The sequence below is a fragment of the Stenella coeruleoalba genome (assembly GCF_951394435.1).
Source record: "Stenella coeruleoalba genome assembly, chromosome: 1".
In the NCBI taxonomy this organism is placed as follows: domain Eukaryota; kingdom Metazoa; phylum Chordata; class Mammalia; order Artiodactyla; family Delphinidae; genus Stenella; species Stenella coeruleoalba.
The window spans coordinates 45,589,116-45,607,257 of record NC_137169.1 but is presented as its reverse complement, the minus strand read 5'-3'; the positions used below and the strand labels follow the sequence as shown (position 1 = coordinate 45,607,257).

At 50.6% G+C, this 18,142-nt stretch overlaps 1 protein-coding gene across 4 annotated transcripts; it reads left to right on the top strand.

The window, feature by feature from the left end:
- The first annotated feature begins 10,762 nt into the window (after positions 1 to 10,762).
- On the top strand, positions 10,763 to 18,037 carry PARS2 (prolyl-tRNA synthetase 2, mitochondrial). 4 transcript variants are annotated; one of them, XM_079926553.1, is made up of 3 exons: positions 10,763 to 10,789; positions 13,177 to 13,311; positions 13,949 to 18,037. In XM_079926553.1, exon 3 carries the CDS (start codon positions 14,231 to 14,233, stop codon positions 15,656 to 15,658), a length of 1,428 nt encoding a protein of 475 aa, XP_079782679.1. In that variant the 5' UTR covers positions 10,763 to 10,789; positions 13,177 to 13,311; positions 13,949 to 14,230; the 3' UTR covers positions 15,659 to 18,037. The 4 variants fall into 4 exon arrangements, with proteins under 4 accessions (XP_079782679.1, XP_079782681.1, XP_079782678.1 ...); XM_079926552.1 differs by lacking the exon at positions 10,763 to 10,789 and adding an exon at positions 11,536 to 12,513; XM_079926555.1 differs by lacking the exon at positions 13,177 to 13,311 and having other exon boundaries at positions 10,766 to 10,789.
- The last annotated feature ends 105 nt before the right edge of the window (positions 18,038 to 18,142 follow it).

Below are 18,142 nucleotides of genomic sequence, written 5' to 3'. Positions count from 1 at the left end.
AGAGCATGGGCTTTCTTTCCACCTCCTCTCCAGCTTTAGACCAAATCCCCAAATCTGCGGCTAGGAAACTGAGGCCCAGGTAGGGAAACTGAGGCAAGAGAGCAGGGACTTGCCCAAGGTCAAGCAATGAATCAGTGACAGATAGAAACTCGAACCCCACCTCCAGCCCCTTGGTCCAGTGTTCTCTGCCCTTGGGGCTGCCTCCTTTGCCAAGTTCACTTCTGTTAAGTCCAGGAAGACCACAGGCCTACCAGTCATTCACTCAGCATTTATCGAGCAACGGCGAAGTGCCAAGCATAATGCCAAGCTCTGGGGCTACTGTGCAGAACAGAACAGACCCTGCCCGGGCCTTCAGGGAGCTCACAGTCTAGAGCATGCAGAGCAGCTCATGCAGGACCTTGTGGGCCACAGTGGGGACTTTGGAAGACCAATGGGAAGCTCTCGGAGGTTTAAGGTGGCAGAGCTGGCTACTCCACCCTCCACGCTGTTCACACTCATTCTGTGTTAGCGGCCTTTCCCCAGTGCGGAGGAGAGGATGGCCGTCCCTGGGGCTCAGGACGTGTCCTTGGCCACGCCTCTTCAGCAAGCCCCTGCTGAGGCCAGGCCTGGCAGTCCGCCAGGATCGTGGCTCTGGCTGGTTTGATCTTTATTCAATTACAGCTTTGAGTCCTGTGGAACACCCCTGCCTACTGGGCAGCTGGGAGGACAACTCTCTGTCACACAGCTGAAGCAGCGGGAGCTCCTTAGGGGAGCACTGCAGAGTAAAAGCCTTAATGACCCCATAATCGGAGTAATGAAGATGAATCGCACCTTCTGCTGCCTGCCCATTCCTTCCTCTGTGTCTAGCAGCCCACATCAGGTGCTAGAAACTCCTGTTTAGCCAGCATGAACTAGGCATGTTACAGATCATGAAAACAGGTAAGATTTTTCAGTTATAGGTTTTTAGAATCTCAGTATTGAAAAGAACCTTAATCATCACCTCTTCCAGCCTCTCCATCTAAATCAGAATTCTCTCAATAGTGAGTGTTCTGAAAGGAGTATCTAAGCCACTTGCATGCCTCTGGCAGACAGGCAGCTCACTACCTATTGATGGAATCAATCCATTTCTTAACAGTCTAAGTTTTCTGAGTTTGTCCTTTTATTGAGCCGAAACCTTCTTCCATGTAATTTCTATGTCTTGATTCAAGTTCACCTTTGCCACATAGAACACAGACCCTAATAAGCAAGGTGACCTTGATCAAGTCACTTTGCTCTGGTTCCCATTCTCACTTTATGTTGTGGCACCTCTTACAGCGTTTGAATTGTTCAGAAGGTGGCTGGCTACTCTGCCCGCAGCCTGGCTGAGCTCTGGCCTGGCCTCTAGCTGCCAGTGCCCACCCTGGAGCCTGCACAGAGCGGGTGCCAGCAGCTGAAAGCAGAACAGAACAGGTCCTCTCCCGTCTCTAATCAGGCCCCGAGGGAGCACCCTGTGTAGATGGTGGTGGCTGGATGCCAAATGAAGTGAAATATCTCCTTTTCTCAGGCTGTTAACGTTTTTTCTTGTTTAAGGAAGGGGAGGATAATGACATTTAGCACTTTACAACTCAGCAGTAAAATGAGCAGATGGAAACAGATCCCCAGCATCATGGGCATGCTTCCAGCAAGAAACCCTCCCCGGCTCTGGCTCTGGCGCCGCGGGGCTGAAGTTACTGGCAAGGTTTGCTGAGGGGGTGAGGGACACCACGTGCTCGCTCCTGCCCGGGCTCCTCCCCCAGGCAGCCTCTCCAGGCTGCACAGGTAGTAGTGGCCCCCACGTCCTGCTTCCCGCCTCTGCTCACCCTGTTCCACTTACCTGAAGGACCTTTCCTACCCCCGGGTCTGTTTGGACTCTGACCTCTCTAGTTTGGAGATGAGGACGAGAAGCAGAGGGGGGTGTTCTTGGAGAGAGTGGTGAGCAGAAACTCCTGTGGAGCTGTGGAAAAGCTCCAGCTGGCCTCTAGATGGCCACAGAAGAACAATTTGAGCAGTGACTATTCCCGCAGGGAGGTTAAAAAAAAAAAATCATCATCATTATCATCATCAAAACTATTTACTGAGAACTTGCCATGGACCAGTCCCTGTGGCCCATGTTTCACACGCCTCACCTCGTTTAACCTTCACAAGCCCAGGAGCTATGTATCAGCATTGTCTCCATTTTACAGATGAGGAAACTGAGGCTCAGGGAGCTTCAATAACTTTCCTGAGTTCCTCCCACACTGCCTTGATTTTTAAAAAATATTTAATTTATTTTTGGCTGCGTCGGGTCTTAGTTATGCAGGCTCTTTGTTGTGGCGTGCAGGCTTCTCTCTAGTTGCAGTGCACGGGCTCTCTAGTTGTGGCACGCAGTCTTAGTTGCCGCGTGGCATGTGGGATCTTAGTTCCCTGACCAGGGATCGAACCCACGTCCCCTGCATTGGAAAGTGGATTCTTAACCACTGGACCACCAGGGAAGTCCCCCCCACACACACCCAACACACTGCCTTGAATGGCAGACAGGCTAAAGAGTACTAACGAATGGCTTTTTAACTATTTGGGGTTTAGATTAGTTTCTCTCCTAGCACATATGTTGCTCTATAAACTGCACACTTAAAAAATCTGAATGCACTTTTCATATTTATGTTCCCAAACCAGTCTATAGCTCTATGCTGGGGCTTGTTCTATTTTGGCATGTAAATTTTTCCATTAAATTGCAGCTCCTCTGTGAGTTTTATTTGTCACCCACAAAGTAAAAGAAACAAACCTAAGAACCCCTACTGTGGTGGAGAGCTACTGCTTCCATCTGCCCAGTGCCCCTCCCTGTTGGGAATAGAACCTCTCCTTCCTGGGCTACTAAGCACTCCTTCCCCTCTCTGAGTGGTGGCAGAGGGCTGCCAATCATAATACCCCACCCCTTGACTGCAAATGCAGACATGTGATCCAGGTTGGGCCAATCAGAGTCCTTCACAGAAAGTTTTCCAACTGGGTGCAAGGGACAGAAGATGCTCTCTGGGGACTTCCCTGGTGGCGCAGGTTAAGAATCCGCCTGCCGAAGCAGGGGATATGGGTTCGAGCTCTGGTCCGGGAAGATCCCACATGCCGCGGAGCAACTAAGCCTGTGCACCACAACTACTGAGTCTGAGCTCTAGAGCCTGCGAGCCACAACTACTGAGCCTGAGCTCCATAACTACTAGAGCACCTAGAGCCGGTGCTCGGCAACAAGAGAAGCCACCGCAATGAGAAGACTGCGCACCTCAACCAAGAGTAGCCCCCGCTCGCTGCAACTAGAGAAAGCCTGCGTGCAGCAGCAAAGACCCAACGCAGCCAAAGAAAGAAAGAAGGGAAGGAAGAAAGAAGATGCTCTCTGTCTGTCTGTCTGTCTATTGGAACAGCTATTAGCGACTGTCCCTGTTAGGATTAGGCTTAGCTGTGGGCATCAAAGACCTGAAAACAGTATCTTAAACAGGATGGTGTGTGTTTATCTTGCAAGGCCAGCTCAAGTATCACCTCAGTGCCCGCCACGCCCCCTCTCTGCTCACCAACCTGGTACCCACTAATGTCATCCTACAGCAAGTTCCTGACACTCTCCACCTGGCTGGAAGCACTGGGTAGCTGACACCCCTGGGAGCAGCCTTCAACCAATGGGGAATGGAACCTGGATAAATACCTGAACCTTATAAACAGGGGTGGGTGGGGGGATAAGATAATTTGGAGGAATGTGGGATTGAGACCCAGTGGTCCATAGCTGTAAGCTGCCCGTTCATTATCACACACTGTATTCATTTCTGGCCCTTCTTTCTCTCATTTCCCTACTCTCCCACCAGTGTTTCCTGAGATCACCTCCCAAAGAAACTGCTTGCCCTCTAATCCTTGACTCGGGGCCTGCTTCTAGGGGAGCCCAGCTTTAGACACCCTTGAAGTCCTCCCTCATCCCAAGAGAAGGACTCTGCCACCTCCCAGTACTTGCATGGCACCTTGCTTGTACCTCTAATACAGTACATCATGGCCTACCTTGTTGTATTTATTAAGTATAAAATAGGAAGGAATAAGCATTTATTGAGTACCAGTCCCTGTACCAGGTGTCTTGTGCTCATTCATTCACTTATTCACTAATTAATTCATTCACCAAATCTTTATTGAGCATTTATAATGTGCCAGACCATGATTTAGGCCAGGCCTTGGCAAACTGTGGCCCACAAGCCAAATTAGGCCCACTGCCTGTTTTTGTAAATAAAGTTTTCTTGAAACACAGCTGCGCTCATTGTTTACATATTTTATGGCTGCTTTCATGTTATAAGAACAGAGTTGAGTAGTTGTGACAGAGATGACATGGCCTGCAAAGCATAAAATATTTCCTGTCTGGCCCTTTGCAGAAAAAGTTTGGTGCCCCTTGGACTAGGCACTGGGGCTCCTGCAGTGAACAAAACAAACAAAAATCCTGCCCACCTGGATGGAGCTTACATTCTAATTGGGGTGGAGTCAGGTGGTAGAGGGAGAATGTAACACAGTAAACCAAAACCTAGATATTTAGCATGTTAAATGATGATAAATGCTATGGAGAATAAAAGTAGGGAGAGAGAGAGTATCAGGAGTGCTGGGGAGCAGGGATGGGGATTAGGGTGTCAGGAAGTCCTGGCTGTGAATGTGACATTGGAGCAAAGACCTGAAGGAGGTGAAGGAGTGAGCCATGTGGACATGGTGGGGAAGAGCCGTCAGGTAGTGGAGCAGCAGACAGGAGGGCCGTACTGGAGTATTAACAATAGTTCATCCAATATTGAGCGCTATGTACCAGGTGCCCTTCAAGTGCTTTACATACATAATCTCATTTAATTACTTAAAAGTCATCATCTCATTACACATTTAATCTTACAAAAGAATGATCTGAATATATTCCTATTATTAATATTAATACAGAGCTTTCAGTTTACAAAGTTCTGTAATGTTTTTCACTTGCTCTTCATAGTATTTCAAGGAGGTTACTGACCCCATTGTAGTGCAGCCAAAGACCAGAAAGGTCAAGTCCTTTGCCCCAGGTCACACAGCCAGTAAATGCTGGCTCTGGAAAGCAAACCCCTCTGTTTGGATCCAGATGCTGCCTTCTTCTCTCTAAGCCACCAGCCTTGGAGGGCGTCAACTCTACCTGGTCCACTCACACCTAACTCAACTCTGCACCAAAGAGAAAAGGCAAAGCCTTGTTGGAAAGAACTCAATTCCCATCATCCTTCCAGATGAGGGTGACCAGGTAAACTGCTGGAGTCACACTCAGAACTCACAGACGTGATGATTCCCTCTGTCCTGGGGCATCTACATTGTGCCCCAGACTTCTTCTGGCTATGCCAGTGCTCTGCAGCACTAACCCAAAGCAGGGGCTCAAAAGGGAGTTGTTGGTTGACAGATTAACTGTTGCTGAGAGTTTTGTTTCATTGCATTTTTAGCAAGCCTTTCTTATGAATTGAGGGAATTATTTAGAAAGACATTAATTCAGCAAATACGTACTGAGATTTACTAGGTACAAAACTTTTCTCCATAGTAAACAGATTTACTATGGCAGAGCTGGAGATGAACAGGACATGGGCCCTCCCCTCTGGGAGCTTGCAGTCTATGGGGGTGAGGAGATAAATGTTTTGCATGTGCTACATGCCCAACTTTGTGCCTGGCATTGTGCCAGCCAGGGCACTTTCACCATTAAAAATAATTGTAATAAGGGCTTCCCTAGTGGCACAGTGGTTAAGAATCCTCCTGCCAATGCAGGGGACACGGGTTCGAGCCCTGGTCCAGGAAGATCCCACATGCCGCAGAGGAGCTAAGCCCATGCGCCACAACTACTGAAGTCCATGCGCCTAGAGCCTGTGCTCCACAACAAAAGAAGCCACCACAATGAGAAGCCCGCGCACCGCAACTAAAGAGCAGCCCCCGCTCGCCACAACTAGAGAAAGCCCGCGCACAGCAACGAGACCCAAAACAGCCAAAAATAAAATAAATAAATTTATTTAAAAAAATAATTGTAATAATAGCAAACATTATTGAACCCTGGCTATGTGCCAGGCACTGTGCTAAGCGCTGTACCTGGGCTAACTCCTTGTATCTCACCACAACTCCATGGGGGAGAGGTCACTGCTATCTTCAGGATGAGGCATCTGAGCCTCAGGGAGGATGAGTATCTCACCCACAGGCACACGGTAAGTGGGTGACAAAGTGAGGATTTGCACTCAGGTCTGTTTGCCCCACCGCATGTACACACTCATGTGACACACCTGAGAGAGAGAATGGGCCAGAGGAGAGACTCAGACAAAATGTCCAGGGATCTCAAGAGAGGGGGAGGCCCTGCCAGAGGGGACTTCAAGGGAGGGTTCCTCAAGAGGATGCCATTGTGGTGGTCGCCAAAGAGTGGGCCTCCAGCAGAGGGGATCCAGTCAGACAGAAAGAGTCTGTCTGGGTGACTGCTCCCACAGCTTTGAATGTATGTTTGATACAAATAACATTGGAGGCTCTGAGTGGGGAGATCAGGCTGTGCATCAAACAGATGAATCCTTTCTCTCCCTGTTACTAGTTGTCTCAACCATGCACAAGCTAACCCAACTTTCCAAGCCTTGGTTGCCTGATCTGTAAAATGGACACAACAGTGATATTTGTACTGCATGGGGTTTTATTGTAAGGACTTAATCAGACATGGGTGTAAGGTGTTTAATACAGCCCATGGTACATAGCAAGGGCTCTACAAATGTGAACGATGATGATGATGACGTTTGGTGCCACACTCTTCAATTCTGAAGAATCTTGATTTAAAAAATGAGGCCCCCTCCCCAGCCCGCTTCTGACCTCTAATCATCCTAGACTTGGACAGCGAATAAATGAGCGAGGGGAATTCTGGGCCCAGGGGGAAGAGGCCCCCTGGAGAGAGAAGGACAATGGCATCCCGCACTGTAGCCAGAGAGGGGAGTCTGAAGGAAACAGAGGCGGCAGCAGAAGGATGGCTGTCTCCTTATGGTGGCCAAGGGCAGCCATAGGGTCCCCGGAGTTGGAATGGGCTGGAAGAATGAGCCAGTTGCTCTCAGTTACATCTCTCATGAACCCTTCACAACAGCCTTACGTGGTATTCTGTGTTACTGATGAAGAAACAAGGAAGCAAGTGGCCCAGGGTTGCACAGCTGGGAACTGGCTGGGCAGCATTCCCAGGCAAGGCCACCCTCCCACCTCCAGTCCAGTCTGTCTGGGCCAGGTTGGGCTAACAGGATGGGGGGTGGGCTCAGGAGTCCAACAGGTGGACTGTCCCAGTGGTTCTCTGGAGTCTGTCCTCTCCTCTCCCCCCACCACCCCAGTCTGGGCCATTACGGGAGTCTCCCATCCAGCCTCTCTCCCCATCCTCTTCCTCCAGTCTCAGTTCACATCTCACTCAGGCAAAGAAACACAACTGACCACGCCCTTCCCTGGTGTAAAACCCTTCCATTGCCCACAGAACTGCCTCTCACACTGGCCAGCGCCCTCGGCAGAGGAGGCAACCATCTTCCTGGAGTGACAATTACACTTGTTTTCCAAATATAACAAATATATGTTGTAGAGTGGAATGCAAAATGCCCAGGGATTTTTCTCAGAAGAGGAGCTGTTTTGGGTTAAGCCTCAAAACAGATGTGTGTATGTTGGCGGGGGTGGGGCAGAAGAAGTATCATTCTTCATAGAAAAAGTTTCACTCAAAGATGAGAAACTGGCAGTCTGGTCCAGCAGGCCCTGGCACAGTGGCGCCCACTGCCTTTCCAGTTGTGCTTCCCTGATGCCTGGGTGTGCTCTGTGCTCCAGCCAGAACTATCTTGAAGCCTTTTTCCTTACTTACTGTCCCTCTGACTAGAATGTCTTCCTATTCTTTTTAGCCTGGAAAGTTCATAGTTATCATTTAAGGTCCAATTTCACGCCCCCTCCTCAGAGAAGCCCTCCCTGATCCCACCCCCTTTTTGCAATGCTGCTCCCTCAGCATCTTGCTCTCCCCTCTGCATAACGTCTTACCACAGGCTGCCGTGACCACCACTTTGAGAGACAGCCTCTTCAGGAGGTTATGAGCAAGTTGAGGTCAGGGAGTTCACCGTGAACTCGGCCTTTGTTGTTCATTCAGCACACACTTGGAGCCTCTCTGTGCCAGGCCATGGGTTTGTTATGCAGGGATGACTCAACCTGTCCTCGGAGGAGCTCCGATCTGAGAGAGAGACAAACCATCCATTCATTTATTGATTGATATATTAAAACAAGCAAAAAGCAAAACCTTTTGCTGAGCCCTGACTGGGCCAGGCCCTGTGCTCAGGGCTGTGCCTGCCCCCAAGAGACTCCCAGTCTGGCCAGCAGCCGGTGGAAACCACTAACAGCATGGTGAGTCCCCAGGGCTGTGGGGCACCAAGGCAAGTGTGCGGTCCTTTGCTTTTGCTTTGTCGTAGATGACAACGAGTGAATGAATGAATTTTTCTTTTTCTTTTTTTCCGTTTTAGGGAACTTGTGGGTTTTAACCATGAATGGACTCTCTAAATCAAGGCACCCAATTAATGACTGATCAATTAATTGATTGAAACGTCACCCAGGAAGTTGCTAGCAGAGAAAGGGCTATATTCTGGTCTCCACCACCATGGACTTTCTCAATGGGGAGCAAATCTACTCTGACCAGGGCTGGCTGGAATGGACCCTGCAGCTCCCGGCTGCAGAGCCTCCTGTAAACTCCCGGTAAAAGGCAGCAGTTCTGGCCTGCCTCCCAAGAGGGTCATGAGCATTAATTAGTTACCATTGATAAAGTGCTCTGAAGATGTGGGGATGTTTAAACACGGCGAGTCATTAGGCCTCTCCACACCACTATGCTCTACAGCCGGCAACTGCTAATTGAGAAATAATTAACACCTCAGGGTGCAGAGGATGGATGCCTGGCTTTTTCAGGGTTGGAAAGGATGTAATAAAGTACACGAGCAGCAGGAAGAAATATAAGGCTACTTTGGATCCCGAAATATACTGGAGATTATTCAACTTCTGCCCCCAGAGAAGCATGGGGACTGTTGCCCCAGTAAAACCTTTGGGACTGCATTCCTTGGGAAAGCCCCAAGCACAGTGCTGGGCTGCAGAGGCTGTGATGCTCTTAGAGCAAAAGAGCTCAGGTCCAGCCCAGGTCTGCCTGGCCTTCTAGCTGGTGAGCAGATGCCAGTTGTGGAACTCACCAAGCTGTATTTTCCTCAGCTGTTAAGATTGGGATGATGACATATGTCTACCATCCCCCCACCTGGCACCGGGTTGTCTGATGCCCTTCCTCTAGGTCAGCAGATCTAGCCCACGCTTCACGTTAGGATCACTGGGGACTATAAAGTACCAGCATTGTGGGGCTGGGACTGGGGGCACAGGGTGATTCCCAGTTCAGTCAAAGTTGAGAACCGCTGGTTTGGTTTCTGTATCAGGCACTGCGTTGGGAGCTGTGGGAAATAAAGTTGTAAACCCTACCACACCCCATGTTTCCCTCACACCAGCTCAGTATTTCCTGATTCTGTGCCTGTGAGTTGTCCTGGACATTTCACTCCACTCCCACTGCCATTCTTGTTCTGCTAAACCCCACTCATCCTTCAGGCTCAGCTTGAAGCTCACCTCCTCAGGGAAGCCATCCTTCCCTGTGCTGCCACAGGACTGTTCTCAGCCCCCATTACACCACTGATCGCAGTGTTTTTCCTGGCAGATCCTGGCAGGCTGAGAGCTTCTTGGGGCCAATAGCAGAATCACCAGTGTCTTGCACTGGGTCTGGTAGATTTTAGGTGCTGAATAAACTATAGCTGTAATCAGTTAGGTAGAGTTATATGATATGCAGCTCTCGCTCAGGACATTTGCACTTCTTCCCTGTGTGTGAAACATACTTCCCCCAGATATCTGCAAGGTTCTCTCAACTCCTTCAGGTCTTTGCTAAAATGTCACCTTCTCCACCAGGCTTTCCCTGATCCTTCTATTTTAAATGGCAACCAGTCGACCTCCAACCCTTTCCCTTCCCTAATTAATTTTTCTCCATAGCATTTAACAACATCTGACTAACAGATCCTGTCATTATGTAAAATTTTGATAACTTGTTCACGATGTCAGTTTTTGGTTTTTTTAAAAATTTAATTGCATTAAAATACCACTTATCTTGAGTTCTTTGGCCTTCCCTTAAATTTCATTGTATTGGATTATTGACTAGAATGTAAGCTATACTGAATGCCGGGAACTTTGTCTATTTTGTTCACTATTCCCAGCTTCTACAAGCGGTTGGTACGTGGTAGCTGCTCAAAAAATATTTTGTGAAAGTTTGATTTAGTGTCTTAAAGATTAAATAAAGGTGTCTTATTCCAATTGTTTAAAATTTTTAAAATTTATTTAAATTGATAGCCTGTAAAATCATAGGGTAGATTCGAAACCGCATGGCCTACTGTTGTCATGGTTACACTATAGCCGGCGGTTCTCCTATTCAGAGAGTGGGGCGGGCCCTGGCAGTGGGCGGGAACACCAGACTCAAAACCTAGACCCGAGGCCTTGATCATAGAGTTACACCTCCCTCAATCCTAGAGAGCACTTCCGGGACGGTGATTTACTTATTGCTGCGTAGGCCAACCTATGAGCCCATTCTCTCTCCTTGCCTAAGTTTCCGGCGAGCAATTCACTGGCGTCTAGAGTGGGGTGGGGCCAGTCCCCGTGAGCGCGGTTTTGTGATTGGCAGGAAGGACAGGAGGCGGAGCTTCGTGCAGGAACGCCCCTGGCGCAGGCGCGGTGGCCCGGCGCGGCGGTCCCTGCGGGGTCGGCGTTCGCTGGGACTACGGTTGGTGATTGTGGGTGACAGTGAGGGCCGGGGGCTGAGGGACGGGCTGAGGGAGGGGCTGCGGAATGAAGAGAGGGCTCGGTTCTGGGCGCGGAGACCGAAGACCGTGGTGTCCGTTTTCCCACGTGCATCTCGTCATTGGATTGGGGCGGGTCACCATCACAAACTCTTGAATAATACTCGTCTCCTAGTCTGTTTCCTCCGTTGTGAAATCGCAGGACTTCCTTGTCTGCCTCGGGTCGTTGTGACTGGGAACTTGTTAGAAATACAGGTTCTCTGCCCACACCCCAGACTTATTGAATCAGAAACTCAGGGGATGAGGCCCCACCATCAGTGTTTTAACAAGCTCTCCAGGTGATTCTGATGCTTGCTTAAATTTCAGAACCACTGGGCTACCGTAATGTAGCAAGCTGTACTGAGGGCCTTCTCAACCCAAGCTGAGAAAGTAAGAGAAAGAAAGGAGGGGGTGGACTTGAGAGAAGTCTTGGAGACAGACTCAGTTGCTTGAGGAGGAGTCAGGGGTGAAAGAGTTTCTGGCTTGGGCCACGGGCCTGAGGTGGGACCTTAAGTGATGGCTCCAGGTGTCAGCCACGTGTGCCCTGCCTCCAGGCCTGCACTTTTCCGCGCAGTCACACTAGGGCTCTGTGGCCGTGCCTCCCAGCCGTTTTCAGGTCATAGGCCACATAGGAAATGATAATATTTGTACAGTGCCCAGGGGAAATGGATGAAGCTGCTTGAGGTTGGAGGAGACCGGCTGGAGGATTGAGGCTGCTGGAAGCTGGAGGGAACCACCTGGGGGGATTTGAGCTTCCCAGAGCTGGAGGAAATTAGTAACCTGTTCTCAGCATACTGCAGAAGAGCTTTGTCCCATGGGATTTGCTGAAGATTAGGGGTGCTCACTAAATTTGGCAACATAAATCAAGAACCTTGAAAGAGTTTATACCCTTTGACTCAGTAATTCCATTCCTGAAGATCTCTCCCAAATATATAACAAAAGAAAAGGAAGCCTTCTGTTGTAGATTACATACAACAGAGAAAATTAACAACTCTCTGGAGAATCGTTTTTGATCTAGTCAGTCAATGAAATGTTGTACTGCCCTTAGGAATGTGTGAATATTTTGTAAAATCATAAAGAAACCTACGTGCTCATTCATTAGACAATTGTCTAGTAAGCCCCTGCTCTGTGCTGAGTGGTGAGCGAGTTAGCTCCACAGAGCTGACTGCCTGGGGGAAGACCCAGCCGAAGGAGCAGTAACTCCAGAGTGATTGGTGTTTGATAGGGGATCAGGGGCTGCTGCAGGAGAAGCTGGTCTTTGGAGTATGGGGAGTGGGTCAGGAAAGGCATCCTAGAAGACAAAGTGGCGCTCCTAAGGCCTGGAAGATGAGTAGATGTTGGTACGCAAAGGGGAGAGGAACATTCTACGCAAAGGGAACTGTGTTTTAATAATGAGTGTGCTGAAGCTGGAGCACAGAGAGGGCACTGGTGAGAGGAGGCCAGAGGGGACCAGCGGCTTGCTCACATGGGGCCATGTGCACTGTGAAGGTGAGAAGGTTAGACCTGATTCTAAGGGTAACAGGAAGCTGTTGGAGGATTTTAAGCAAGAAAAGCTGTTGCTGTATGTGTCTTGGAAGTATCCCCTGTGGCTACAGCGTGGAGAATGGATTGGAGGAAGGTGGGCCTGGAAGCTGGGAGCCCAAGTGAAGAGGCTGTTGCAATAGCCCAGGTGAGAGATGGTGGTGGCCTGGACCTGGGTGGAGGCTCTGGAGGTGGAGAGAAGGAACAGAATCAAAAGCAAGTGAAGCAGTAGGAATCACAGGGCCAGAGGGGTTGGTGAAGGTGGGGCACAGAGGGAGCTCAGAGTGAATGAACCCGCGTTTCTGTTTTGGACAAAGGGTGGCTTGCACTACCATTCAGAGTGACAGGCAGCACTGGACGGGGAGCAGGCTTAGGGGGAAGATGCCAAGCTCCCTGTGGGGTGCTGAGTGTGAAGTACTCATGCAGTGTGTTCTCTAGGAGGCAGTGGGATGGGTAGATGTGAAGCTTAAGAGGCACAACGTACAGAATGGAGATGTTGACTCGGAGCCATGACCATGTGGCCTGACCAGGGACTGTGCTGTGAGGGGGGAAGAGACATTAAGGACATTGAAGGCATGGGTGGGGTGGGGGCTCGTGGGCAAAGACGGCTCGCAAGAGACAAAGGATTGTCAGTAGCAGTTGTCTCTGGGCTGAGAGATTATAGTTGATTTCCTTTCTTTTTTGTTTCTGTTTTTCTTAGCAAACTTAGATTCAGTTCACAGAATATACCAGATACTGTTCTAATAACTTCTTATAACTCTTCTCTAAATTCCCACAATAAACCTATATGGTGGGTCCCTTCATTTTACAGGTGAAGAAACTGAGCACAGAGGAGTTGAGTCACATGTCCCAAGCTACACAGGGTGCAGTTATTGGGAAGCTGGACTGGGATCCAAGCTGCCTGATTCCAGAGCCAATGCTGTCACCATGCATTGGTGTCTCCACAGTATGCTGTTGTATTTTTATAAACGGGAAAAAAAATATATATATATATATATATTTTTTTTTTTTTTTTTTTTTTTCGGTACACGGGCCTCTCACTGTTGTGGCCTCTCCCGCTGCGGAGCACAGGCTCCGGACGCACAGGCTCAGTGGCCATGGCTCACGGGCCCAGCCACTTCGCGGCATGTGGGATCCTCCCGGACCGGGGCATGAACCCGTGTCCCCTGCATCGGCAGGCGGACTCTCAACAACTGTGCCACCAGGGAAGCCCCAATATATCTATATTTTTAAAATTTAATTTATTTTTTAAATTTTTGGCTGCGTTGGGTCTTCGTTGCTGCACGCGGGCTTTCTCTAGTTGCGATGAGCGGGGGCTAGTATTCGTTGTGGTGCACTGGCTTCTCATTGCGGTGGCTTCTCTTGTTGTGGAGCACGGGCTCTAGGCGCACGGGCTTCAGTAGTTGCAACACGTGGGCTCAGTAGTTGCGCCACACAGGCCCTAGAGCGCATGGGCTTCAGTAGTTGTGGCTCATGGGCTCTAGAGCGTGGGCTCAGTAGTTGTGGCACATGGGCTTAGTTGCTCTGCGGCATGTGGGGTCTTCCCAGACCTGGGCTCGAACCTGTGTCTCCTGTATTGGCAGGCGGATCCTTAACCACTGCGCCACGAGGGAAGTCCCGTAAACAGGAAAATATTGATTTTTTTTTTTAAACGGCAGTAAATGGTGAGAGAAGTACAATAGTACTTTGATCTGCAAGGATATTAGAAAAGAAAGGATTTGCATCCACAAGATCGGTGGTGGTTGTAGAAGTTTGTTGGCGAGCAGCCTGCATTGACTACTGCAGGGTGTTGGATCACAGTTAACGCCTACGTCTGCTCGGCTCGTTTTTCTTCAGGCGCAAGTGCCTCCTTGCGCTGGGCTGTGATGGAAGGGCTGCTGACAAGATGCAGAGCGCTGCCTGCCTTGGCCACCTGCAGTCACCAGCTCTCGGGGTACGTTCCCCACAGGTTTCACCACCGTGCCCCAGGGAGAGGGAAGCGCTTGGTGCTGTCCCGCATGTTCCAGCCCCAGAACCTTCGGGAAGACCAGGTGCTCTCTCTAGAGGGCAGATCTGGCGAGCTGACCTGTAAGAGCCAGCGGCTGATGCTGCAGGTGGGCCTGATTCACCCAGCAAGCTCCGGCTGTTACCACCTCCTGCCTTATACTGTCCGTGCCATGGAGAAGCTTGTGCGGGTGATAGACCAGGAGATGCAGGCCATCGGGGGACAGAAGGTCAACATGCCCAGCCTCAGCCCAGCAGAGCTCTGGCGAGCCACCAGCCGGTGGGACTCGATGGGCAAGGAGCTGCTAAAACTTAGAGACAGACACGGCAAGGAGTACTGCTTAGGACCGACTCACGAGGAAGCCATTACAGCCCTGATTGCCTCCCAGAAGACACTGTCCTACAGGCAGCTCCCGCTCCTGCTGTACCAGGTGACGAGGAAGTTTCGGGATGAGCCCAGGCCCCGCTTTGGTCTTCTCCGAGGCCGAGAGTTCTACATGAAGGACATGTATACCTTCGACTCCTCCCCTGAGGCCGCCCAGCAGACCTACAGCCTGGTGTGTGATGCCTACAACAGCCTGTTTGACAGGCTGGGGCTGCAGTGCGTCAAGGTCCAGGCGGACGTGGGCAGCATCGGGGGCACGATGTCTCACGAGTTCCAGCTGCCGGTGGACGTCGGAGAGGACCGGCTTGCAGTCTGTTCCGGCTGCGGCTTTTCGGCCAACATGGAGACTCTGGACTTGTCACCAACAAACTGCCCTGCTTGCCAGGGGCCACTGACCAAAACCAAAGGCATCGAGGTCGGGCACACGTTTTACCTGGGCACCAAGTACTCCTCCATTTTCAGTGCCCAGTTCACCAATGTCCACGGCAAGCCATCCCTGGCTGAAATGGGGTGCTATGGCTTGGGTGTGACGCGGATCTTGGCCGCTGTCATTGAAGCTCTCGCTACAGAAGACTGCATCCGCTGGCCTGGCCTCCTGGCCCCTTACCAAGTCTGCCTCATTTCCCCCAAGAAGGGCAGTAAGGAGGAGGCGGCCACAGAGCTCACGGGGCACCTGTATGACCACATCACAGAGGCAGTGCCGCAGCTCCGAGGGGAGGTCCTGCTGGATGACAGGACTCATCTGACCATTGGAAACAGACTGAAAGACGCCAACAAGTTCGGCTACCCCTTTGTGATCATCGTGGGCAAGAGGGCCCTGGACGACCCTGCACATTTTGAGGTTTGGTGCCAGAACACCGGAGAGGTGGTCTTCCTCACCAGAGAGGGAGTCCTGGAATTACTGAGCCAAGTGCAGGTTGTCTAAACGCCCCCGGACCCCTCCCACTGCATCTCACAGTCTCGGTGTTCATTCTAACGCTGCCTTTCTTATACTGCTTTCCAGAGCTGGTCTCCCCAGAAAGAGGGGAGCTCATGGAAGGTGAGACCATGTTAGGAAAACCAGTTGTTATCCAGTCATCTGTTCGGACTATTTGTATTTAAAGTCATTATCTTGATCCCTTTGTCTGGTTGGCCCTGCTGCCACATATCATTCCTTTTATATTCTATTTGGAGGTAGTGGCTAGGAGGAGCCAAGTTGTCATCTTGGCCCTCAGGAGAGTCACTTCCCTTCTCTCAGTGGAGTTTCCCATGTGTAGGATGAGGCCTCCCCAGTGGCCGAGGCCCTTCCAGCTCCAGCAGTCCAACCACGGGCCTCTTGCTGCATTCGGTCCAGAGAGGCAGCCCGCCTGTCTTCCTCCATTGAGAAGTTGGCCTGATGGTCTGGGGAGAAGAATCAGGACACCTGACTGCCACTGACTCACTGGAGACTTGGACACGACCCCTCCCCTGCTGGTGCCTCAGTTTCCCCATCTGTGATGTGAGAAAATGGAACTAGATCTGTAAGGTCCTTACAGCTGTGACTGGCTGGTTCCCCGAGAGGTTCATGACAGGCAGATCAGATCTGATCTGTTGCTCTGATCCTCCATCGTCTAAGCTACCCAGAAGGTAAATACAATTAGCTAATTGCCCCCAAACCACCTCCAGAGACCTGGCCCTTCCTCTCGAGGTGGCTTAGCACTGAGATCATGTTACATTGATTGAATAAAGTCAAACTGTTGGGATGAGCCTTGCATGTTAATTGGAAACAGTGCCAACACCAGCCATGTTAACAGTGCAGCAGCTTCCTGCCTGGAAACTTTCCTTTTTCTACTCTTTCTCCACTCAAAAAAGAAAATTGGGTGGCTGGGAAAATGTGTGTTAAACCATTTCTTCCCACAAGTGTGAGGGGCAGCAGGCTTCAAGTGCCGTGGTGACTTCGTCCTGCATGCAGAGTTGCGTCCTAGTGCCACGCACGACAGCGGTGAATATTAAGGTCTCTGCCTGAGCCCTGGGGAGAACTGGCAGCAGGCTTGAGCTTTCATTGCTCCTGCTTCCAGGAGTAGAATCAGGTTCTCCATCCTCGGCCCCCAGGGTCATGGCTTGTCCAAACCTAACAAGAATCTCTCGGGGCCAAGCTCAAAGCCACCACCTCCTGAAACATGCTCGGCAGCTCCTGGCAGTGGTTCTGTCTTTGGCTCCCCCTATGCTCGCCTGCGCAGCACCGACGCCCTTCTTTTTCACTTGGCGGGCACAGCTCACTGTATGGCGGCCAGCCTCTTGTTGATGGTCAGCTCCCTGAGGCTGGAGTCCTAGGCTGATTCCTAGTGCACTGAAGTTCTTGTCTCGGCCTGTTGTTCTACTTGCCAAACAGCTTCCCTGCAGCTTGTGACCACTGTTCCTGCCAGAGTAACCTCACCCCCAGCACACACCATCAGGTTTCCTAATGACTCCCAGGCCTACCGCTGGGCTCTGGGCCAGCATTCAGGCCAGGAGACAGGGATTCTGAGAGCAAACCCAGAAAGGCTGGATTGTAAGGCAGGAATCTTACCCTTGGCTGCACAGTGGAATCCCCTGCGGCCCACCCCGAGGTTCTGTTCTGGGGTGTGGCCTGGGCACTGGCAGTTTTAAAACTCCCCAGCTGATTCTAATTCGTAAAGTCGGTGGAGTGCCTTCCGAGGCTACACTGCAAGGTGGAGTATCTGAGTCATTTCGGTTGTGCGTCGTCAGATTGACGTGAGCTCTCTGCTTTCAGTGGTCTGGTCATTCATTTGTTGAGGGCCTGCATGTGCCACTGTGCTGTGAGGCCCTTTTATATGCCGTGTTCAGAACTTAAAACTGTGCAAGGTAGGTCCTGTGAAATCCTCATTTTACAGATGAGGAAACCTGAAACTCCATTTAAGCAACTTAATCAAGGATGCACAGCTATTACGTATCAGAGCTAGAATCTGAGTACTGACCAAAACCTGTGCCTGTCCCACTATACCGCATGGCCTCTGCCTGGTCAAAATGATTCCAGTAAGTAAAAGATTATGTATGTCTGTCTGATCAAGTTAGCCTGAAGTAGAGAAATTAGAATTCGTGCAAATGGGTGCTTTATTGTTCTGAATCTTTTTTTTTTTTTTTTTTTTTGCGGTATGCGGGCCTCTCACTGTTGTGGCCTCTCCCGTTGTGGAGCACAGGCTCCGGACGTGCAGGCTCAGCGGCCATGGCTCACGGGCCCAGCTCCTCCGCGGCATGTGGGATCTTCCCAGACCAGGGCACGAACCCGTGTCCCCTGCATCAGCAGGCGGACTCTCAACCACTGCGCCACCAGGGAAGCCCAAGAATAAGCACTTTTAAAAATCAGATTCAGACTTCCCTGGTGGTCCAGTGGTTAAGACTCCACCGTTCCACTGCAGGGGGCACGGGTTCAGTCCCTCGGGGAACTAAG